The sequence below is a fragment of the Penicillium canescens genome, assembly GCF_028828765.1.
Source record: "Penicillium canescens strain IBT 15451 chromosome Unknown utg000006l_segment0_segment0, whole genome shotgun sequence".
NCBI lineage: Eukaryota > Fungi > Ascomycota > Eurotiomycetes > Eurotiales > Aspergillaceae > Penicillium > Penicillium canescens.
The window spans coordinates 3,169,758-3,194,907 of NW_026703968.1; the positions used below are offsets into that span (position 1 = coordinate 3,169,758).

General features: G+C 48.2%; 1 protein-coding gene across 1 annotated transcript; it reads left to right on the forward strand.

The window, feature by feature from the left end:
• Positions 1 to 23,582: 23,582 nt before the first annotated feature.
• Positions 23,583 to 23,927, forward strand: N7446_010064 (uncharacterized protein; the record flags this gene model as incomplete). Its single annotated transcript, XM_058518809.1, has 1 exon — positions 23,583 to 23,927. The coding sequence occupies one exon, from the start codon at positions 23,583 to 23,585 to the stop codon at positions 23,925 to 23,927; it is 345 nt and encodes a 114-aa protein (XP_058369597.1).
• Positions 23,928 to 25,150: the final 1,223 nt, after the last annotated feature.

Consider the following 25,150-nt stretch of genomic DNA (forward strand, 5'->3'; position numbering starts at 1 on the left):
GTATGCGCCCTCACTACCTACGTGTCACGTGCCTCCGGCGATGTCCGTGGAGTCGACCATGTTTCGCGCTTGGATCAAGAGAAACTGGAGACGTCATAAGTGAGTCGATCTTTTGGAGAAGGGGCTGCAGTAATTACCGACAGGTCCACTAGACAGGTCGTGGTTGCGTCTCACGTTGTGGGCTGGTAGACGGACAGGCGTCTGCGTCGGAAAGAATCATCAGGGTAAATGCTCGCGATACAATACTACAAGAACAGCATTACTTACCATTGGTTCTGTAGTGAACATGATCGCCCTTAGAGGCCTGGAAGCCTGGTCAAGATTTAGCATTTCGCGAACTCGCACTGCAAAGGAAGGGTCATACCACTGGAATCGCGACCAGCACGACGCTCAGAATGAATACCACCAGCGCAATCATGTTATTTTATTCACAAGGTTGAAATTATTGCGTACAGATAATGGGGAAGAGCCTATTGCTATATAAGCGGTGCGATAGCCTAATCTAAGGAAACAAGCAAGATGGTGTTTATGGTATGAAAGAGCGACTGCTGTGAAATTTCAACCTATAATAGAATGGTCCGCAACAACCTGATGCGAATCAAAAAAATGAGGAATGTCTTATGTACCGCTGAAACAGTCATCTCAATTCTACGAGGTCCATCCTCGTGGTTCCTCGTGGTCATACAACAATATATATCTCAGAAAACCTCCCGCACGCAAGCTCTGGGTTCGTGGATCTCCAATGCTATCTAACCCACCACCAAAAGGCTGAACTGCACGGAAGCTCCGATTAGCTCTATATCCAGAAAGATTTGCTATATGAGGGTATGTCGGATACTCCATCATTCATAACCCAGTGGCGATAAGCTAACCAGGTTGGACAGCGGTAATGGAAAGCATAAGCTCATTACCCGGGTTTTCGGCTGGGTACATTCCTTTCGCGCTCAGCACCAGATCCTGCAGGTCATACAACGACAACTCGAAATTCGTGCTTTCCGCTTTATTCAGGAATGGTATTTAGCAGAGTCACTCGCGGCCGGATGGACGTGCGCCGAGGCCTTAGAGTTACAAAGAGTCTTCCGGTTCTTGAAAGCTCATCGAGAAAATGTCAAGGATGAATGTTATCAGTTAACTCTGAGAGCGTTGACCCGATGGCGTGGCGTGATCACTAGCATGCGCCACACGGCTGTTCATCGCATTCCACAGGATCGAAAATCACTACTTAAGCTAATTCGCGTTGCCATTAAATTCTCGAAATGCACTGTTGGCTTCGAAGATTCCGAAAGTCTTTGTCGCCTTCAAGCGTTCGTGAAGACGGCGCTTTCAGAATTCGACCATCTGACTACCCAACTAAAGCAAAAAGCCGGCCTACAAATCTCCTTGTGTAAAGCCAGCCCACATCATTTGGGCCGGCGCTTGAACTTGCTTCCAGAAGCTGTAAAGCGAGTCCTTCAGTGCAGTGAAGATGACTTGGTCTGCAAAGTTGAACAGTTTTTAAGCGCCGAGTTCAAAGATTCGTAGGAGTTTTCGCTTTATTCCTACAACGACAATAGCATTTGGAACTGAACTGTCTCTCTGCTGTGACTAATATGGGAAAACACTAAGTGAATTCTCGCGATGACTTTGAAGATTCCGGTGTCTTATTGTTGTTAACTTTCACTTGGTACATGTATAGATCTCAGAACACTCGGTCAGTCTTTTTCCTGATCTCAACCAAAAATTCTGCCCTGGATTATCTGTCCTGATAGATGTCAAAGGCGCACACAATGCCTCAATGGTCAAAGCCATCGGAGTGACGACTGCCTAGCAGAAGAGTCCTTCCACTGCTGCTTCCACTCCTGCTCTGCGCTGGTTTCCTCGGCTCGGGATCTGTCAAGACCCACCCTCAATGAAATTATAGCTCGAATCAAGCGCGGGTCCCTGGAGGGGTGGTTTGCAGAGTTGAAATGATACTGCAGAGCCAAAGTTTGGGTTGCGTCCATTGTGGTGCTGACGAGATTGTGGAAGCTCTCAAAACACTTGCAATAGAAGTCGTTTTCAAGTCCCTGTTGAGTATGTTGCTGCAATCGTTCAGCCTTCAATTCTGCAATAGACATCTCGGGCTGAGTTTTGGATTTCCTCAGTCGCGGCCGTGTGGTTTCCAAGGCCATGGTAGATCCACGAGCCATAGAGATTTGGTGGTCTAGCAGATTTATCTCAGGGAGAGATGGCTTGATTTGTAGGGTAGTTGGTATGGAAGTCATAGGTATTGCATCTTTGGCCGTGTCGGAGGATCGACTATAGATACTGGAAGTGTTATCGCCAGAGTGACCGGGAACTTGTTTTCGAAATGGGTTCATGTTGATTGCAGACGGACTACGTCTCGTATTTTTCCACTTTCCAAAACTGAGGTTTGGATGGGGATGGTCGCTTTATAGAAACGGAAAACTAATTGCATGGGCGAAACTAGTGGCTTGGTGTTCTTGAGCATTTTTCGAACTGCTCCCTTTCCTCACATACTTACCACCGTTGAGGGACCCCGGAACTTTTAGTCGTAGGCCAGCACCAGCATAGTGCCAAGCAAGTCTATTGATGAATTAGCAATGCTTTTCGGTGTCAGCTGCACTGCAACCCAAATAGGCGGTAGATTGGAGACGGCGCATGATTTTCGGTCATCCAGTGACTTCGCAGCGATCGTTTTCTTTGCGCGTCCCCTACCCGCGCTTCCCGGGTTTCACGAACAGGTGTGACCATAGCCTATGGTGTGCACATGGCACGAGTATAACGAGATGACATAGCGCAGCTCGGATTAAGACTATCAAATCTGAATATGAATATGTTTCAAATTGTCCCTACCCCTGCCAGAGTACTTGTACACCGTCTGACATTCATCGGGATATCCCGTCGAGATCTAACTGAATTTTGTTTCTACTTATTAGCTGACTTAAACGCCGAGCTACAACTGCACCCAGCTCATAATCGCCGTCTCTTCTGCCCCAAAGTAGGTTCTAGGAAGCGGACTAATCGCTTCGACCCACGATAGCAGTAACAAGATCTCCGCCGCGGCCATTCCAGATTTTGATGATCTGCGCGACCAAACTGAGCGTAAGCCTTTTGCTCATCGAGAAATTCCTGCGCCGATTTGGGGAAACCACCGATCCTTTCGCGAAAGGTGTCATTGGCAATTTCAATTGAGACCCTCTCGTCAAGGCTGGCGACCCGAAAAGCAACACGCTTTCTGAAGTATCCACAAGACTGGCAGATGTCAACTGGGTCTATGCTTCCTAGATCATGGTCCTGACCAGACTGAAACCTTGCGCCGGGAAACTCGACCAGAATACGCTGCAAGATCTTGGCAGCATTTGGCTGTGAACAAAGAACAGATCCTCGACAATGGAAGGAAGCATTGCCCTGGGCGGGGGACTCATCTAACTCAAAGAAAAACAAGGCCGACGCGAGAATAGTTCGCACAAGCCTATCTGGCACTGCAAAATCCATATTCGACATCGCTTCCAGCGAGCCCACATCGTCTAATTCAGGGAGTGTTTCATCGATTGCCTGGTCTAGCCGGAAAATATCCGGTGTCGACAGATGGGGCAGGTAATTCAACGCTTCCAAAAACCCTTGGTTTCCGTCCATAGATGGAGAGGACATCATGGCCCGAAACAGTCGAGGCAGAGCACCCCCCAGATTCGACCCAGGAAGCCCGTTGGATCACAGGGGGTAGATGTGGAGAAGCCTGTTCCAACAGAGAGGAGAAGGTCGTGTCGTTTCGCCATGGGCCAGATGATGCCCGACTCTCGCAAAGCAATGGCGAGCGGATTGTTTGCACGGACCCCACCATCCTGTAATAGACCAAGCCCTGGCAAAGTTTTTGTCTGGAAGTAACTAGGGAGAGTCAGCATGTTACAATGCCTCAGTGTTTGAACTCACAAGGGTGCTGCAACACTGCATATCGCTCTGCCAAAAAAACAAAGTGTTAGCAAAATCGACTACCACTGTTCAAGTTGGGTAGATCGAGGGTCGACTTACGCTTCCCATACAAAAGGATTCTCCTGGTCGTCATGTGGCGCCAAAAATTGATACGCAGTATTCGCGGTGCGCGGGCCTATTCCTCGGTAATTGGCCAATACGCAGGCTTTACCATCGGATGTGCGACTTGCCACAATAGCGATCCGGCAACCCGCAGGGCGAGCCGTGGCAACATCGAACATGCGACGTGATGGGCCAACGGCTGCTTTAAAGATTTGTGATAGCCCATCGGAATCATAAAGGCCATCTGTGGTCAAGTTGAACGCCGAGGCAAGCCACCGGATACAACGAGGAATTGGGATTTTGGATGAAAGACGAAAAACGTTTCGCGCCAGATTCGGGAACGCATTGAAACACTGCGAGGCCGAAGATTGATTGAGAACAAGGTCAATCGCCGACAATGCTCCTGAAAGACGAGGCTTGTTAGTCTATCAACAACCATAAGAAACATGGCCAGTGGTTGTACATACCTACACTAGTTCCAGTGCACAGATCCGGCAGAGACGCGATCGGAACGCCAATGCGCTCTTCTAAAGCCCGTAACAGCCCTAATTGAATTAAGCCGCGCACCCCTCCGCCATCTAAACTAAGAATCACCGGATGCTTGGTCGGAGGTAGCTGGCGAACAGTGATGTTGAACCTTTCATCGCAGATGGGGCATTGTGTAAGGTCGAAATGGTACTCTCCAAGCAAACTCGAGTTCCCAAAGATCACAACACACGAGTCGCACAGTGTATGTTTGCAAGGGAGCATATGCTCTGGGGGGCGACACAGACAGACAAAACAAGTAGTGGTAGAGCGAAGTCCACCACATCTGCGATACAAGCGATGCAATGTCTCTTTTCGAATGGATGCTGATGTCCGAATAGGGCTCAACTCTGCAAAATATCGGCCAAAGCAGGATGATACGCCACCAACATAGTGTTTGAAGTCACCGTCCCAGATGCTGTGGCAGAGTTTCTCATAAAGTGTCTCGAACATCACGGTAGGCGAAAATCCTGTGAACATTAGCACTGGAATCAGGTTAGAGAAAACGGTCTTACCATGCATTCCAGGGGGATAAGCCTCCATCAAGAAAGCCGAGGCTACAAGATCTTCAAAATCCTCCTTTGAGTAGCCGGTGGATGTTGCATTCCGCGTGATTTCTCGCAGACAATCGCGCATTGTTTCATTTGTCGTAAAGTCCTTCCGGGCTCTTGCTAAAAGATCACATGGTGGTGCATCCAGGATCCATTCGTGGTTTTGTAAACGAGAGCTCCAGAAAGCACAGAGATGAGATGCTGAGAAACGTCGATAACCTGACACTTGCTCTGATTGAACTATATTGAGCTGGTCAAGGATCAAGGTATGCAGTGGTTCAAAAGCGACACTGTCGGACAGTCCGCTACGTGGACTCAGATCGAGAACAGTGACTGTTCCAGTCTTGGTCAGGCTTTGGAGCTGTGCGCATTCCTGGACGAAGGCTTTGGTTGCTTGTTGGCCATTGGTCACAATAATGGCTATCCGCATGGGAGATGGAATCACTTCGCCGCCAATGGTCAGCCGTCGACGTGGATGCTGCAGCAAGTTCCTTGCGGCTTGGATGTCTGAGATGGAATCGAGGAAAAAACACAGGATTTGGCTCCATGGCAAAAGAAACTGTCTCTTGACTTCTTGCTGTAGCTTTGTGGAGGACAACTTCCCTTCTGCACTCGCCACTGAGAAGGTTCGATGTTTCCTCAATGAATGCTTAAGCCATTTTGAATCGCCCAGGCTTTGCTCGAGGCAAAGACTGCTTTCAGCAAATAATATAGGATTCTGTGTATGGGCGGTCTTGGTGCTAAGATGGAGACGGACTAATCCTCCAGGACCTTTTCGCGTGATATTATTGTAGGGAAACAGAGCCCGTAAGGCCTTCATGCGGTTTGAATTTCCAGTAAAGTACAGCAGGGTGGGATATTGACATTTTGGATAGGGCAATTCCTGCACTAGTTGTTCCAGGCGGTTGGTATCAACTAGATTCCATGCTTCATGCTCATTGACAAGGTCAAGCCAGGCAGCCATTAGAAATCTTGGGAGATCTAAGAAGAAAGAGTCTACCGGGGACTTTATAGGATGGTTCCACACTCAGATTAAAGTTGGCATTTTCTTGTCCCGCCTCAGAATCCGATCTGAACAGAAACATGTCAAGCTCCAAATTCCTCCTGACAGTGAATTTGTAGATGATAGCCGCTTAAATCGAATACGCAGCAACTTTCGTGCTCTGGCCGAAGCCATTTGTTTTTTGACTTTGAAATCAGATCACGCAAGGCTCATCGCAAGTGAAAAATGCAACTTTCCTCACAGTAGAACCTGTCGATCCAGATGTAGCAAGCTTTCACTACCGACCATACAAAGGGCTCACAATGTCCCCGGTCGGACTTGCTCTCTTCATATTAGCCCTTAACTTTCTCGATCATGGCGTCTGTTGCGGGCAGCCATACATGTATGCCAGCTAAGATAGGATCGAAAAAGATTCCCCTTCTTGGATTGAAGCCCGCGCTTCTTCCATCGCGCTCAGCTTCGAGTGGAACTACGGGGCTGTATCGAGTCAACCAGATCCACCACACCAACGAAACTACGTATGCCAGAATGCTCAGAGAAGAAGCACAAATGGATATGCGTTTCAGCATCACGGTTGGTGTGGCTAACTGGGCGCTGCTTGCTGGCTATCTAGTCGTTCCCGGCACGTTCACATCACTGCAGACTTCGAGCCAGGTTGAAAAGACGTTGCAAACCAACAAGGCCGGCCGTACCGCTCTACATATGATCCAGAACCCCCCGTTACTCGCTATTGCGTGCTTCCTTTTTGTTAGTGGCACTGCAGCTCTCATGTGGCTGATGCACGTCCCAAAGCTCAGGGGAAACTACCCCTGGCTGATTAACAAAGTGTTTGTGTAAGTGAGAAAATCCCACTTGAGAGGGTTGAGAAGCCATATCCAAGTTTAACGCTGAACTAGTCCTTTATGCCTGCATGCTGCTGCCGGACTGCTGACCACTGTCATCAATGTCTGTACGTCGCAAGGTGGGAATTGGTCGATAATGGCTATAATAACAACTGCTGTTACTGGAGCAACTCTTCTGATCTGTTCAGCACTTCTCGCGCTTTACAAATTCTACAAATTGGAGCGGATCAGAAAGGAAGATGAGGATATCCGACGTTTGCGAGCCTCGATCACGTCTGATACGTGATATCAGAGCTTTTAGGGCTATGAAGGGCATCTCTATCGCTATGAGAATGGGATTGCTCTTTCCCTTTATCCTTCAATTTAGCCTTACCCCTGATTTTGTTACTGCAGAAGCCCTTTTGCTTCTGGAGTCAAGTCGTGAAATCCCAGTCTGAATCTGCATGCGGATTTTTATGTATTTCCTGATATCTCGCTCGTCTACCATGTCACGCTGAATTAAGTCTTGTTTAGCTTTCCAATCCGAATACAGTGTTCAGCATATAGTTCTGTCTTGAAGTCAAGGAGCAACATTAGTCTGAGGGCAAATGGGGTAAAATAGCATGTTTAACGTAAAAGAGGGCTTCGTTCCGAAGCTCTGAATGAGCAGTAAATTGACGATCGACCAAGTGGTACTCTATGACGCCACTCTTACTCAAGAGCAAAGCGCATTTATGTGAGGTTAGATGAAGTTCCGGGTCAAGTCAGTAATAGTAAAAGAGGTCATTTCAAAAACCAAATGCACACCTGCTTCTGTATGAGTCTAACCACTTGCAGGCCAAAAAACACAGGTAAACTTTGCATTTTGCAAACCGTCGTTTTGCTTGATTCAATTGCTCATTTTGAAACCTATCTAACATAATCAATAAATGAGTCCTTGAGGTCAGCACAATTGGGTTCGTTGAGCAACAGCTTACTGAAAGTCACCGCAAATGACATTCACACGGGGAACAAGGATGCTGAAAATTTCATACGTTGATTGCTCAATTTTGCACACAAAAATGCTGGCTTGATTCAATGCTTGAAGGAAGGGCGGCTCCAAAAGTGAACTTCGAGGAGGTTGCCTCCAGTTAGACGAAGCGATCATACTTAAAGCCTGAGCTTTAGACCTCACCAGAGACGCATAAAGCGTGTGCCATCTAGCCTCTTTATTTTAAGGCAGGAACCCAACGAGCTAAACGCAAATTTATGCTCGGTTGCGATTTCCATAATGCCAATAAGATTGAAATCAGAGGCCGACGCATTTACTTGTGCTTCACAATCATATCCCGGCCATATGTCGTGACTACGGTTTGACTTGATATCTGAAATGCATAAATATCTGCCATCAACCGCGTAAATTCTTTGCTTTTCACGGAAAGGATCAGGCCTGGTTCCAAAATGGCCTCCAACAGTGGAGTGAAGAAAAGCAAGGAAAACAAGGACAATAAGGAGAATCATTCCAAGCTTGTTGAAATGGAAGAATGGGCAAACAGGGCGACCTCTTCTGAAAAGGTCAATAGCGCAGCTGCTCAGGTGGAATTGCAGCAAGGGCCTCGTCCAACCGACAAATCGTCAGACATACAAGATAGCGACCAGCCTAACAATATTGATCCAACCGACCAAGCCAATGCCTCATTGCCATCGCATAGCTCAGTAGTAGAGTCTATCGAGAGAGATGACACCCCAATGCACGATGCTGGCTCGGTACATCAGGCTAGAGAGGGGTCAAGCTCGAATAGTCATGAACGCCCCTCTATGGCCGGTCATCCACAAAATCGAACTGATCTGTCACCGGAAGCACGAGGTGCTAGCGAGTCCAGGGACCCAGAGTTTTTAGCCAGCCTTGATCCGTCAGAAGATGACGAGGAAACCGACGCGGTTGTGGATGGATGGGGAAAGCTGCGAGGATCAATCTTCGTCATTCTCCAGTATGGGCCTCGTCATGGAGCCAGATACAAATTCCAATACAGAAATGGATATACCAATGACAACATGAACGACATTTCTCAACGAGAGTTGCGGATTTCCCAGATCAAAGCTAGTCCACGGAGCAAAGTCTGGCGGTATACCAAACACAATGTTGTCAGGATCTACGGGATTGTCTCGGAAGAAAGAAAGAATCCGGATAAAGAATACAAGTCTGATCCATGTTCTTGGCTGAAGATTAAATGGAAGGATCTGAAGTCAGAGGATACCGACAACATGCAAAATTCTTGTTCTTGGATTCCGAGATCCGATTTCACTCGCTTCTGCAATGGCAAGCGCGCAGCAGACGCAAAAATCAAAGAGGTCTGGGACAAACAAGAAGAACGCTATCTGCGCGTGCTCCAGAGCGATGCTGGTAGAGGCAATGAGGATCGGTCTCCCACGCCTTGCCCATTGGGCTCAGCAGCGAGGCAGTCACCAGAGCGACAGCCTGCACGACGTCTCAATTCACCTCCAATCCAACACTCATCTGCAGGCCAACGTGAAGTGCCCCCTTCCTCCACTGCGAATTTGCATCCGGGACCTGGGTCGCCAGCCAACCCAATCAACCTTGACGGAGATGAGGCACCTCACAATCCGGTTTCCTCCGGCGCTGCTTTGAGCTCGAACACCAACAACGTGCAGAACAAATCCAACGTCGCAATTGGCCAAAGAGCCATACGCACGGAAGCGGAATTCATTGCAGAAAGGGAGGAAGCGGAGGGATGGCATGATCTGGATGATATGCAGAGAGAATCACGCCTTACGGTGGCCAAAGCCATGTATGACCTGTACCGGGAGACAATTGCCCAGAATATGCAATCCCAAGGCTCGGTCAATACTCCAATTGGCCAACGACCAGGAGCACCAGTCGCTGCCCATTAAGGTCGTCTTGGCTGTGAACGTTAAATTGGGGGTTTGAATTTGCAACAGATTGATAAATAGATTGATAGATGTTAGACCGATAGATAGCCTTCTTTTGTTCCAAATTGACACTCTTTGTTTTTCAATTTAATTTCTCTTGGCAGGTCCCGAATCAAAACAAATCGGCCAGTGAGAAATGGTCGTGCGTGACTCATGTCTCCTGAAAGTCCCTAGGCGTTTGATCTTATCCTTCTGTATATCAATACCCCTACTCCATGACGAACTTTACGTAGCCGCTAGTTATGAAAACTACGATGACGAAAACGAGAACCTTGGCCAATGGGAGGTAATACCTACTTACATTTGATATCAATCTGCTATTCCTATATGAAAAAATTTAACTGATTGTACTCTAGTAGTGACTAACTCGATTTCTCAAGCTATCGCGCTTTGATGCACAACAGAAGCAAACGAATGGGACGATAAAATTAACCAGGGAGTTAAGAGCCCATCATGGCAACATGAGAAGGTGAGAGTGGTGAGGTGACTAGCTTCCAAATACATAGCACACAGCATAGCACACAGTAGGTATAACAAGCTCAACAACTTGAATGCACCTGAGGAAGTTTGCAGACAAAGTTCATTTTGAGACCTTCTATTTACAACGATATAGCCTACTGTTGACGTCCATGCGCAAGGGAAAACGGTGGCTCAAGCGTTTCTCCTGATTTGGTTTAGAGGCGAAGGCAAAATTAACAGAAAGGACAACATAAATATGAGACCATTTTTCTTCTCGAGTCCCTCACTTTATTCTCTTGGAATACCTTTGGTTCCTCGATAGTATACACAGATCACGTGAAACGCAGGCCAGTAGCCAGGTTTCGCCAGAGGCTAAGGTAAGAAATTCCACGCAGATTTCGTTCCCCACGATGTCTCTAACAGCTTAGGTAAGGTCTAGGTAACGAAGCCGTACCATTGTGTAGCTGGATCAATTGAAGCTGGTGCAACTGCCCTGCTGAGCCAAGTCTGAACGCCCATCAGAACTTCTCAGCCAGCATCACATGCACAAACTCAGTAAGTAGCTTGCTGTAAGCCAATCACATTGCTATGTTCCAAAGTTGACAAGTTATAGTATCGAAGACTTTGCAGGCGATAACACTCTGAGCGACCGTACCACTGACGCTTGGGGCGGAAACAAAATGGCGACCGCTCAAAGCACGAACACAACCGGAACGATAGCCTGGAACAATGCCTTCGTGCCATTGACTTTGATAATCCCGACATTCACACTGCCAACGGCTAGTACGGTGGAGGCTGGTACAGTATCCGACTTGCCTGCTCCTACACAACTTGGTCCTACGAGACCTGCGGAAGCGTCTGGAAATGTGGCATCTTCGGCAGCAATTCGAGGACTAGGCTTATGGTATCTGCTTCTACTCATCGCGATGATTATTTGTGAAAGTCTATGATTCATGTGGGGGCCTTTAATCAGTCTGCAGGATAGGACCCTACCGGTGAGGATAAAGATGCCCTGCTTCATTAACTGAGAATCAGAGTGCTATTAGATTTTCCCGACCCTGTAGAAAAAGTGCAACTCTAGGAAACACCTGCTGCGTCTTTCTGAATGGCCAAATGCGAGTTCGTCCTATTCAAATTCCAAGAGCATAGAATTCGTCTTGCTGATGTTCAGACTTTCGAAAAACGTCCACTCTACCGTAGGCAACAGCCCCTTAGCAAGCTCGGCTTTTTGCGAATCCTCCTGGACGTCGAGATACCTCGTGGCCTGCAATTTTAATGGCATCGTTACTCGCCATCGCACCTGCCCTGCTGTTCCATCCTTGTAGTATACTTCAAAGTCCATGCACGGGTCATTCCACGGTATTGAAACAACGTAGCTGCCACAGTATCTGACAAAGTGTTTTATAGACCTGTATGTATTAGAAACTAACAGTAGTGGCTATGGAGGTGGTTAGCAGAACTCGAAGCGGGGAACGTAAGTGGAAAGTACCTGTGGACGACCACCCAGAACTGCCAGGGCACACTCTGTCTGCTTAGCCAACACCAGTTCCTTGAATTCATTCAGGATAAGCAATTGAGCTCTTTGCTGCAACACCAAGTCTGACAGCTTGCCAACCTCGCTCGAGTACGCATCGACATCTGCCATTAAGCTTTTGTTCTGCTTGATTCGATTGCGACGCCTTTGTGATGCCTGAGCCTGGTTCTTCCGCTTATTTGCTGCGGCGGTTGAACCGGAGTTATCCCATTCGAAGGGAATCCTCTTCGTATTAGCGGGAAGGGCTGGCTTCTCCTCTTCAGGATCCGCGCTCCGAGTCGCAATGGCTGCTTCTATAGATTTTGGGGACTCAGTGGTCCATTGCTGCTGTCCGGCAGTTTCTGGGGGCAGGAGTAGGTCTTTTATCGGTCTACCAAATGTTAGCGGCGGTCAGATATCTTCCCGGTATAAGCTAACAGTGCTCGAGAGATCAAACGCTCAGATGTCATCTTGGAGGGGTCGGATTGCTGCTGAGCGCATGAGATCAGTCGGATCCTACGGAGCAAAAGAGCACTATTTATGTTACAATCTGCAGGACAAACCGCACACTGAGTATAGTTCACAGCCCTCCTTGCAATGCCTGGACTGTGCCCCACAAGTACTCCTAGGAATTGAGGAAGCCTTGTCGTCATCTCACAATTACTTACTACAGCAAGTCTCCATGCTTTTGTGCTATATACATTTATGCCCATGCCATAAGAGCCTGCGCAAATAGTAACGAATGTGGGTAACATCATATGTGACCATGGTATCTGAAGGAGTGATGCTGTTCTTCGCCATAATCATGCTGAGGAGAGTGTTGTTAGCAAGCCAGGAGACCATATGCCGCGTAGCTCCTAGGATATACCGGGCATTTCATAGGATAGTGATTCCACTTCTTAAGACACTTCGATATACATGATAGGTTCTATTCGGGACTGTTGCGTGAGAGCCCCTTGCGTCGGGCCCACGATATCCCGTGCTGGACATCGCACACAAATATCGCCTGGCCTTCCCCTCCCTCGAAAAGAACATCGCCGTTTCGAGGGAGAGCCGGGCTCTCTCCGCGACGGTTTCTTCCCGCCCACCGCGGAACCCCCTCATGTATATACCACGTGTGCTCCCGCATAGCTACTTTTCCTCCTAGAATATACGGAGTGCCACGGGCCCGCCTGCAGCCCTCACGGCGCTGTAGCCCTCCGCCAACGAGGCCTACATCGCCAGTGTTCAGACCGCAGGTGCCCCGTGCGGGCCAAAATATCTCATCCGTCTCCATTTGTGCCAGTGTAGCAATGGTTAGAATAGACGCGACTGTATTTGACCTCGTGTAATTGAGGCTTTGGGATTCTTTTCTCTTTCTTGGGAGTAAACATGTTTGGCCTTATTCACGGCTTATATTAGGTATGTGCAGAAGTCCTGGCCTTGCCATATTTAAAGTAACTTGGACAAAATGCATAATCTTTCATCTGAAATCAAAGAAGGCCAAGGTTTGAGCGCCATAAAAGACGAATGGTTGATTCGTTGGGGGCAAATACTATTCAAGAGATATTTCTTGACGCAAAGCAAGCAACCAAGCAAAATTGTTAATTGTCAACTGACTTTGACAGATATAGTCCAACAACCATAGGCTACTAATTTGAGGGGTATCACTTTTCAGTCGCACTGACGTGATAATATGATGTCGCGACCAACAGACCTTCGTGACAAGGGCTAAAGAGGTACATGGAAACCAAGCTTTAGAGCTATAAAATCCATCTTCCCCCTAGGTCTCCCACTGTACTTTCCATAATTCGCCAAAATCACACACAATGATGAAACGCAATCGGGACAAACACAGCCGACCGCCCACCGTTTGGATAGATGAATCGACTTTCCACCAAAGCCAACTAGATTCAAAATCAACTGCCACGGCGGATATGAATGCATCGCCGAGTCAGATGAGGAACGCAACAGCAATCGCCCTCGGATCAAAAAAGCCACGGCCCGATCCCCCGGATGCAAGGATTCCACACCTTAACCAGAACCCATGGGATATTTTCGAACCCGTTGCTGCATTGCAAGATCGGTCTCTAGTATTTGCCCGACATAGGGCAAATAGAGGAACGTTGGTTCATATTCAGCAACTGGAACAACAGATGGCTCCCGCTGCAGCCCTACTAGAACTGATGGGACATATTTGCCATCCCAGCTTTCCGAAACTGCTTCAATATTACCACCATGACTCATCATGTATGTTGGTATGGGAGCCAACTGAAGTGTCAGTCGATCACGTTCTAGCCTCCAGCTGCTCGATCACCGCTGATGAGATTGTTAGCATTGTCAGACCGGTATGTCAAACAATGCTTTGGGATCATTCCCCACTAATCCAGAAAAGGTACTAGAAGGCATCCAATACCTACGCGAGCTCGGAAGAGCACTCGCTACCCTGGGCCCGGATACGATTCTGCTTACACAGTCCGGTGATGTCAAGATTAGTGAGATACCCCCTGGCCTAGTGGATATCGTTCGATAAGAGACTGACGCTCACTAGGGGGCGCTGAGAGTAGCTGTCAAATCAGTCAATCGGAAATGAATTCCGCCACGATGAAATTATGCGCTCTAGCCGATATCGTCACCAAGTTGATGTTAAAGAATCGGACCTACGAGTGGGAACAGGAGATCCAAAATTTACCTCGGCAGCTGGAAAGTGTCTCCATTGAGGAAATATTGCAGGTAGGTTCATCCCGATGCACATCATGCCATCAGCTAATGTGACAGAATGAGACATTCACCCGAATGTCCAGCGAAGGGGAGTTGAAGTTGTTAGTCAGTATAGCGAACAAGACTGCATATCACGGTATCAAAACTTACTATGCTCGTTGTTGAGCTACAACGCACTGAATCGGGGCTGGCTCTTTGCGTGGAGGCATCACATTTCGAGAAAAGGTCACCATTCTGTGTTTCCTGCTGGCTGGTTGATGAAAGATACCAAAGAAAAAGGTGCACACGGTATAGCAGGAGATGGCCTGTTCCGGCATACTGACTTTTGGAATTGTTTCACAGATTCCCACTCAATAATTGTTGTTTTTGTTTTCTGTTCCTCATCAGGTATTTAGTTTGTATTCCTAATCGCTGTCATGCTTCGTTCACTAGAATCAGATTTGATGTAGCACGTTCAGTCTATTCGCTTGATTTAATTTTGAACACAATTGACCCGCTATAATCTGTTTACTGCATGGCGGTAAAAGCTCACCGCTCACCAAGCTCATTTACAGGGCTAAGTGTCATGACAAACACAGCAGCTAGGATGTGGCCCTGTAGCGATACAGTGGTATCGTATCTACATATGGCGTACTGGTCATTGACTCGATAGTGGCCATTTGTACAATTCCCAGTCCATACGGGTTTGTCCTTTTACGGTCAATTTCTGCTGTCGCCGGTAACTTATCAATACTTCCGGGACAAGAAGGCGAATGTCTACATATTGTCTGGCAGCGCTACCATCTACTCTGGCGAGTAACACAGCAGAAAATGCAAGCAACTCTATGGGCGTGTTCTCGGACGACTTTGATGGCGACTCATTCACTTGTGAAGGGCGCGCATTTTACGTACATCTCACAATTGCCGACACGGTTAAATCAAGTCCAGACCAAGGCGCAGTTCCGGGCTGAGGTTCGGACAGCTAACGGCCAATGGAGTGGAACTTCTTTTCTTATCGCCAATGTGCATTTGAAATCGAAGGTTACTTGAACTGTTGAGACCGCTTAGGATTTTTGTCATCACAAAAGTACCGGCCAGCTTAATTCCGTTGTTCCTCCTGCTCAAAATAGTGCTGCGGAAGTTCACGATGCGTTATTTGCCTCGGGCCTGTTTGATTGCATTGTTTAAATGAGCGAAGTGGTGAACCGATAAAAACCTTGAAGTTGACTGAAACGAAGTGGAAGACCTCGATCAACTTGGTTGCGATGATTCACCGTTCCTTGCATGGTGTGGCATGAGATCAACGACGAAGCGGATAGAAATGGCTCTCTTTGACAAGAACAAAGCTACTAATCTACTGTTCTTGCCCTACGTTCCCTTAAGAATGCAGGGCTCGCTATGCGACCCCATTGATCTTTCAAGTCACTATTAGAAAACTCGAAAATCGGATGTCGGTCTGATTTTTCCTCGACTCAACACTGCTCTCGGTAAAAAAGATAACCCCAATTATGGCGACTCAACCAAAACCGAAATCAAGCCCAACAGACGCGGTTAATCAAAAAGCGCGCAGGCGAAGGAACACGCTTTTCAAAAAAGTCTCTGAGTACAGCACGGAATGCGATGCCGACATTCATCTCGTTCTTCGCATGAAGAAATCTGGGAAGATGTATGTTCTGACCTCAAACTCAAGAAATTGGCCTCTTTCTGACAACCAGTTAGTAAGTTCCTCTTTATCATCGATGTTGTCGCTATGAAGATATTAACTCAATCTCAAGATATCGTATCACCCTACACCAATCCTGAAGGTTCTAGATGGCCCAAAGTCCAAATTGTGAGACTTTGTCATGTTATCAATAAATTTCACCTTCAATTTGAAAGTTCTTCGTCAGGATACCTCGCGGATTCTCGGTCGACCATCCTGCAACTATGATTATTCTCAAAAATTTTCTTTTGTTTGATTCTTTCTATTTGCTATGAGAAACGGTTGATCTCCCACGGATTTCTCTTGCACTATGGCTTCACGTCGAAAAAGGGACTGTCTGGGGTACATCCCAAATAAGCACAGGTTTCTCCAAGCAACCGCGTTATTGCTGCCTTGGCCAGATTTTGAAGTTCCATGTAGATGTGGTATAGCAATGTACGATAGAGTTGGTCCATGGATTGCGTGATATGAAAGTACAGGTTGACGAAAGGACGTGCAATAAGTTCGCCGTCTCACATAATAAAAGCTGTGACAATCAGTACTCTTTAGTATTTCGCATTTGCTCTCTCCTACCATATAAGAATGCTGTTCATTGGATCTAGTGCCCATGCACTAGTAGACAGAATAGCATTACAGGGCCATAGCCGGGCAGCTAGGCCAGACTACATCCGGTCGGATGAACCGGAAGGATAATGCCAAATATCGTTTGACGCCAAAACTGGGGCGGTCCTGTGACACGGCTATATTTCAACTAGACACTTCTTTCCGTTTCGTTGAACGCCTCAGAAATCCGACAAATGGAATATTGTAGAACTTATAGTCACCAAAAAAGAAGTTAAAAAAGATAACAAAACAAAAAAAAACAAAAAACAAAAATAGGCGTGTCTTCATGGTCGCAAGTTCGGAAATTGAGTGTTGACAACGCGTGGCCAAGTTTCAACGGGTTGACGGGTCGAGCACGACCTCGCTTTCTGCAGTCTAGACGGACAGACCCATAGCACAACGAACACCACACTATAGCGAGGTTAAGTAAAAAAAGTACATACTTCTCGGGATGAAATTGTAGGCGTTTTTCGGTGATTCAACGTTGAGTCACTCACAGGTGAGGTATCAGAACAAGAAATATGAGCCTGCCATTGCGGATTGAATAGTACTCAGTGCCTGAATTTTAGAGAGCCGTGAAAGATTCAATAGTCAGCCAACGTTTCTTGACCAACTCAGCATCCTTTTTCTCACACCACTTTTACTCGTCTCTCTCGCTGCAAGGATGTCGCTGCAAATATTGCGGCGAAAAGAAAACATGAGTTTCAATGGACCTCAATTAGGATAGGTGCCAAGCTTGTAAGTCACAGAAGCTGATAAGCCTATAAATACGTCCTCTACCCCGGCAATTTGCTCTACAATTTATTCTCCTGACTCTGCAAATTCGAAAGGGCTTGTGTCTGAGCCACTTGAGAAGTTCTTCCCCATTGATCCCATACTGAAATTGCGACTGTACTGACATTCATTGAATACATCGTGGATTAGCAAGCCAGACAGTGCTTGTGAGAGATACAGGTATGATTCCCACCAGATGCACTGCTATCCACGCTAGCCGATTAAAGATGTCTATGCGAAGATGCCTCCGTCACAGCAGCCGACTGAGCTGATCTACTGTACAGCCTCTGTGCGTATTCCCAAGAGAAAGCGCGAATACCCGCGTCGCAGTTATGTGAATCTTAGCCTGACCTGTCTGGATTCTACTGATCCTGAAGTCGATGCGATTTAAATATAACCGAGGAAATTCGACAACAAAGCACGAGCGCAAGGGCCACAGCTTTTTGCCGTCTCTTCGTCCCTAGTTTTGGCCACCAGAACATGTGAGTCATGCACTATCTCGCCGATCTGAAAGCTAATGAATGACAGTGAACCAAGGACATCGCATTAGAGTGCCCCCGAGGCTACCGCACTCCTGTTAGTGCTCTGCACAAGCCATGGCCTACACATCTTTCCTGGTCCCGTCGCTTAAGACTAGCCAGCATACCTTAGGTGGAGTAATACCAATAACAGGTATGGACATTCGATTGCGAGCTTGACTGCAAGGAAGTCCATTCATTCTGGTAGTGTGAGTGATTTGTCGCGCCCTCTGCTGTGCTATATCAGTTGTTCGCGCAAATTTTTGTGCTCCAAAACACGAACACTGCCGATTTTCATGCTATTGGAATTAGGAGCAGCCCATCCCCAATGTGAAACATCGCTGTTGGGAGTTCTATCGCCGCATCGGAGATAGAACCAAGGCGTCACTACGACGCGTGATCCATCGCGTCTTCCGCCTCAACCTCACCGCCCTCACGCCGTGAACGGCGGGGTGTATGAACCTCTCGCCGTACCCATCGCGACGTCTTGTCCCATTACGACTGTACAATTTCTTGTCACAGGTGGGTTCGTCACGTGGGCTTGGGGCTCAGAAATTGCCCGGTGCACCCAGCGCGGCTTATCCGAAGCGACAGCCGGAGAGTGCGACGAACTGGATACAACATCATGTCAATTGGCATGAATGGTGACTGCATTGATGAAGACAATTGTAAGTGATCTCGTCGGTAAGATACGGCCACGAAGCTAATTGATCGTCTTGTCTCAAGCGAACATCTATGAACAGGTGAGTCATAACAACTCGTCCAAGTGGTAAGCCTTGCTGACTCGGACGTACAACAGGAGGCCCCTCATATTCCCGTCACTCGAGTAGAATGCGAAGCGAGCAAATGTCTTGTCTGCTTGAGCTCCCCTATACCGATGCGATCGCATGCTGTCTATCATTTCCACATAACTACTGGTGGCATCGATGATGAGCCAAAGTAATGTCCAGATCGTCTCGGCCATTCTCTCAGTCGACTCTGTGCATCAGTCGTGTGCTGATGTGTCTACCTGATACAGAGTCCAAGCCACAATGGGCTTGCACCACCGTGCGTCTCGGTATCCGAAAGAACAGTTTCTTGTGGGTTAAAATCATGGCGTCCATTGGGTGATCCTCATTGTCCTCGGTTGACTTCTCGTATCTTTCGATGCCTGGAAATCTGAAAAACCCGGGGAGCGCTGGTTGATTTTTCTGGCTTGATGGCAGGTGAGACATACATTCGCAGACGGCCAGATTGTTAGTCCAAGTCTGTGTGCAAGTAGAAGTGAGGCAAAGGCCCCGTCATATCGAGCCCTCAGATTAACATTACCATATCAGCTACGAATCGAGAAAAGGAGATCATCTAGTCCCGAGTCACAGCCGAGCCGACTCAAGAGCCACGAGCTAAAGAATCACCGACCGACACTGTTTTACCTGATCGTACTCCGCCTTGCTGAGCCGTTGGACGTATTCAAGCGGGTGAAACCTACAGAGGATTTCGAAAACAGTTTACCCCCCAGACACACACGCTTTCTTTCCCAGTGCCCCACTCAGAATGCGCTAATCTAAATTTGGCTAGCTGAGGTACCTTCCTTGAGGCGTAACACCGTATTATTGGCTGCCGGGGAATCTGAAACCCAGCGATCCGGACTAGACGTCCTTGTGGGTCTCTGGGAAAAGAAAAAGGGTGTGTCTGGGGGTAAACTGTTTTCGAAATGCTCTGTAACAAACGGAAACGAACGAGCGAAAAGGAATAAACTGAACATACACGACGCTGCATCAAGGGCACTGTCAGAAATGCTGTGGTGTCTTGGACGGATGCTTGGTAGATTTGATGGGTGTGCAAAGGCCATTTACCCTGGGTGTTGCTGAGCTGCAGGTTAGTCAAGCTGACCACTTGTGTTCTTTCCATTGAGGTCGTTTTCTAACAGGTCGTGCGCAAGCAGCTCTTGCTAGGAATGGCCACATTCTCTACGTCCCCTACGTCGACTGTCCTTGAGCATCAATTATTTGTCAGACAATGTGCTTTGAACGGCATTTGGTATATCACTGTTCGGACAGAGGAGAAACGCCTTCAAGCAAGTCTACTAACTAAACACTATTTGACAAGGTCCCGCTAAGATATTAACATCCGAGTTGACATACATGAAAGGAATCTTGTATGGGCTCCAAGGAGACACAGCGTTAGCTAAGGCATGTATTGTTAGATCAGTGATAGTTGCCCTTTCGGTTCAGCCGCCGGGCGTTAATAAATTGTGTGTGTGTGTGTCCGGACAGATTCACTGAAGGTGGCATTGACGTCCCTAACAAAACCACCCAGAGTCATCCTGCTGTGCGAATGACTATCTACGACAACCTATACTGAGATTTCCTACCCCGGATCGGCGCTCATGACATGTGTGCCTTTGGAGGAATGGTTTAAGCGCATGTCTGCTGCGATTACAAGTCAAGTAAAGTACCAATTGCGATGATCTCTCCTCACGAAAGTATGTCATCAATGATGGCGGAGTTATTTACCAGATCTGGTCAAGATGGCGCTGGCTGGACCCCGATCCGGCTGCAAACGTGTTCCCTCGGCAGTAGAGCATGCTTGATCGCATGGACTCGGGTACTACGCCCAAAAAGCAGTGATCGCCAATTTGAGTGCATTGTGGTTACTACATGGGCGATGGGCTCACATATAAATCGTACTCGTTGGCAGGAATTACTCACAAGGGTACGACAGCTCCCATATGAAGGAGACGATCGGATGTTCTTGAGCCAAAACCCTCAATAATTTGGTTGTCTTTGTTGCGAATCCAATTTGACTATCGCGACCGTTCTAGGATGTAGGCATTCTACAGTAGAGTAGGATTGAGTGACTTCATTCGCCGACCAAAGCGATAAACTTGACTACGCAAGGAGCAGTCTATCGCATCACGATGTTCAGTTGAGACAACAAATGATATTTGGAGCGTCTCCTCATCAAATGCTTCTACACCTGGTGAGTCTGACCTTGAGCCCTGTTTTAGCTGAACCGAGAAATGTTCAGTGTTTGCATTCGACCAGCTCAATCTAAATGAAGGCCGTATGCCAACTTCACCGAGTGATCAGTTGGGGACAAGAAATGAGGCGAAACCGATATCTCTGTCATGTGGGTTAGATGGCAAGAAAGGGCTCGCGCTAAGGCTATGAGACGTTGTCCACTCACCTTCACCGCCCGGCCGTATGCCACATCAACACCCTCGTCAACGTTCATCAATGTTCATCAACGCTCATCAACACCTTCGTCAACGCTCATCAACGTTCATCAACGTTCATCAACGCTCGTCAACGCTCATCAACGCTCATCAACGCTCATCAACGCTCATCAACGCTCATCAACGCTCATCAACGCTCATCAACGCTCATCAACGCTCATCAACGCTCATCAACGCTCATCAACGCTCATCAACACATTCGCGACGCACCCAAACACTCAAGTCTCTATTTGCTCTCCGCTCTGATGGCAGATGCAGTCTATTACTGCGGATGGACTAGCATACAGTAAACTATCAAGGCAGGAGGGTTGGGAATACGGCGCTTGATAGTGAAGAAGATTTAGTCGTAAATTTACGATTCTGCTGATTGATAGGCATCTATCTAGTGCTCACTCTATCTCTCCAATGATGATACTTCAGGATACGAAATGCATCAAGATGTTGCGCAGATCTTTGCTTCTTCGAGTACTCTTGAATACTCGAATACTGGTCCCTAGCACCGCGAAGAGGTGCCTGCACGGGCTAGAGGAACTTGTTGTCGCAGATGCCCCTGCGGAGACTCTTGGTTTTGCAGATGTCCCTGCGGAGACTCTTGGTGTCGCAGATGTCCCTGCGGAGACTCTTGGTGTCGCAGATGTCCCTGCGGAGACTCTTGGTTTCGCAGATGTCCCTGCGGAGACTCTTGGTGTCGCAGATGTCCCTGCGGAGACTCTTGGTGTCGCAGATGTCCCTGCGGAGACTCTTGGTGTCGCAGATGTCCCTGCGGAGACTCTTGGTGTCGCAGATGTCCCTGCGGAGACTCTTGGTGTCGCAGATGTCCCTGCGGAGACTCTTGGTTTCGCAGATGTCCCTGCGGAGACTCTTGGTGTCGCAGATGTCCCTGCGGAGACTCTTGGTTTCGCAGATGTCCCTGCGGAGACTCTTGGTGTCGCAGATGTCCCTGCGGAGACTCTTGGTGTCGCAGATGTCCCTGCGGAGACTCTTGGTTTCGCAGATGTCCCTGCGGAGACTCTTGGTGTCGCAGATGTCCCTGCGGAGACTCTTGGTGTCGCAGATGTCCCTGCGGAGACTCTTGGTGTCGCAGATGTCCCTGCGGAGACTCTTGGTTTCGCAGATGTCCCTGCGGAGACTCTTGGTGTCGCAGATGTCCCTGCGGAGACTCTTGGTTTCGCAGATGTCCCTGCGGAGACTCTTGGTGTCGCAGATGTCCCTGCGGAGACTCTTGGTGTCGCAGATGTCCCTGCGGAGACTCTTGGTGTCGCAGATGTCCCTGCGGAGACTCTTGGTGTCGCAGATGTCCCTGCGAGGCGCTTTGTTGACGCAGGCCCTAGGCTGCGAGGCACACTTGTTCACGACAGAGCCTATCCTGCGGGGAACTTGGTGACGCAGCACTCTCCTGCGGAGAACTTGTTAACGCAGCGGTCTCCTGCGGGTCTTAATTGTCATCACAGCGTCCCCCTGCTCACTTGGTAACGCAGCGCCCCCTGCGGAGCACCGTCCCTACGTTGCTGGGCTCAGGCCAGCAACAGCCGTCGTCACGGAAGCCTCTGGCCGGCAGACCAGAGGGGACACACCGTGACCGCGGTGTGTGAAGAAGAAAGTTGGGTCGGGGGAGGAGGCTGCTTTTATGGGGGGCAGCTACGTTGTGCGTAGGCGCCAGGGGTGCAGGTCCTTCACCGAGAAAGAAGATCTCGGCCAAGAGAACGCTCTGGTTCGAGGTGATACTTCAAGGCCGCCGTTCCATGAGGGTTGAAACACCTGCTATGCGTGGTTCGCCGTGTTCACATTGCGGTGAATGAGGGTGGTGTATCTACGTAGCGGTAGCACGTATTCAAAAAAATTGTTTGCGGGATGTTGGATGATGGTGAGTGTTGATGGTGAGTGTTGATGGTGAGTGTTGATGGTGAGTGTTGATGGTGAGTGTTGATGGTGAGTGTTGATGGTGAGTGTTGATGGTGAGTGTTGATGGTGAGTATAGCTGCAGACCAAAACTAGAGCACGATGTCACCGTAACGCCATTCGGAGGCTCCATCCATTCGGGACCGACTTTAGCTTTCGACAGTTCCCACACCTAGCTTCTTCTCTCGCTATTCACTAGCTTCCCAATGACAAGCTAGCGAGCTTCAATCTCAATTTCCTACTGTGCATACTGCCTAGGTTTTACTCGCAAACTTGAGCCGTTCCTGCTCAATCTCCTGCTTCTTGCGAACTTTACTCAACGAAATCGCTCTTGTCAGTCGTTTTTCTTTTTCAACCCAACAACCTCTTCCAAATGACACCACCGAACAAGTCGCCTACTGAGAGCCGCATGCACACCCTGCTTGAGGACTTGAAAAAATCAATTGAGGCTTCCGACAGAGCCAGAGTCTCTGTGGAGCCCACAGTGTCGTCTCAGAAGATACGTCGCTCGATACTCAAGAACCGTGAGCATACTTCGCCCCGCCGAGATAGACCTGAGGATAGACCACTCAAAAGAGTGCGATTCGAGCCAGCTTCAGGAGGCCCGTTGAAGGAATTCGTGCCATCCGGCGCGCACGCGCCGGAAAAGTCCATAGCTAGCTGGTCAGTTTCCTTTATCGTTGCCGCCCCAACATCAGCACCCCTGTCCTCTTGCTAATTTATTACGCAGGCCGAGCAGGCGAAAAAGGTGTGTTACGTAGCAATCATGAAGGCTCACTTCAAACGCGACAGCTTGTTAGCGGTAGGACTGATACGTACAAACAATAGGTCACTTCGCGGAAAAGTTAAGCCAGACGAACGACAAAGGCATCGCAACGGAGGAAATTCCCCTCAAAGTATGAAGAACAAAGATCATATTGAGGCCCTCGGAACAGAAGTCAAGAGCCTCAAAAGGGAATTGGAATCGATGCGATCCTGCAGATTGGATGCTCGCAGCAGCGAACAAGACAGATAGTCAGACCATGATCACAGAGATATCTGTAAGGTCCTACCCGAAGTGGATACGTCCAGTTACCGTCATTCAATGCTATTATTTCTCATGAATCTATAGTCTCTTGAACGGCGCAATCATTTGATTTGCTAGCCCAGTTCATCAAGTTCAATATATTGCTGCCGTGCCGAATACCCAACGGCAGCAGGGTCGACTCGAGTACTCACGAGAGCATGATGTGGGTTGCAGTCAACAGGAGCGCCCTTCCTGTGCTAAGATACCCTCGAAAGTGGTATTTCTTCGTTGAGACTTTGATACTCATGGCTCTGAGCATACGCTGGGATAGGTTTGGGGCGTCAGTTGTCACCAGCTGTAGTTGGCCGTGTGGTATATGAGACAATTGAGTGAAATGTATGTGTATTGCTGTCGCAATTGCCCACAGATGTGGAATTGTTTGTTTAACCATTGGCTTCCGACAACTTCAGCGCTATTCATCTGACTCGTGAGGAGATAGAACAGTGGTTCAACTCCCTCGGTAGATTTGGTTGTTCAATCAATATTTCGGGAAATGAACTTCATGACTAGGCGTGAGAGTCGAGCCAGTGCATTCTACTCGGAAAACGGCGCTCAGTAGAGTCTCGTTTCTTCACCCAATCATCTTACGCTCGGCTTCCTGTCTGGTCTTTGTTCCGGAACACAGCAGAGGCGAGTAGCGCTTAATCACAAAATTTGCGTCGTAATTTATACCACTTAATTTGCTCAGGCACACGAAAACATATTTATCAAACTCCAGTCCGATTAACATTCCAGTTGCTCTCCCATTCAAGAGACCCATCGTCTTCTCAATTTTTCCAGGATGACACGTCCAAGGCGTCAAAGTCGGCGCCGGCGACAAGGAAGATTCCATGTACAGGCGCGAAAGCTGCCGAAAGACCAAGCTTGGACAGCCA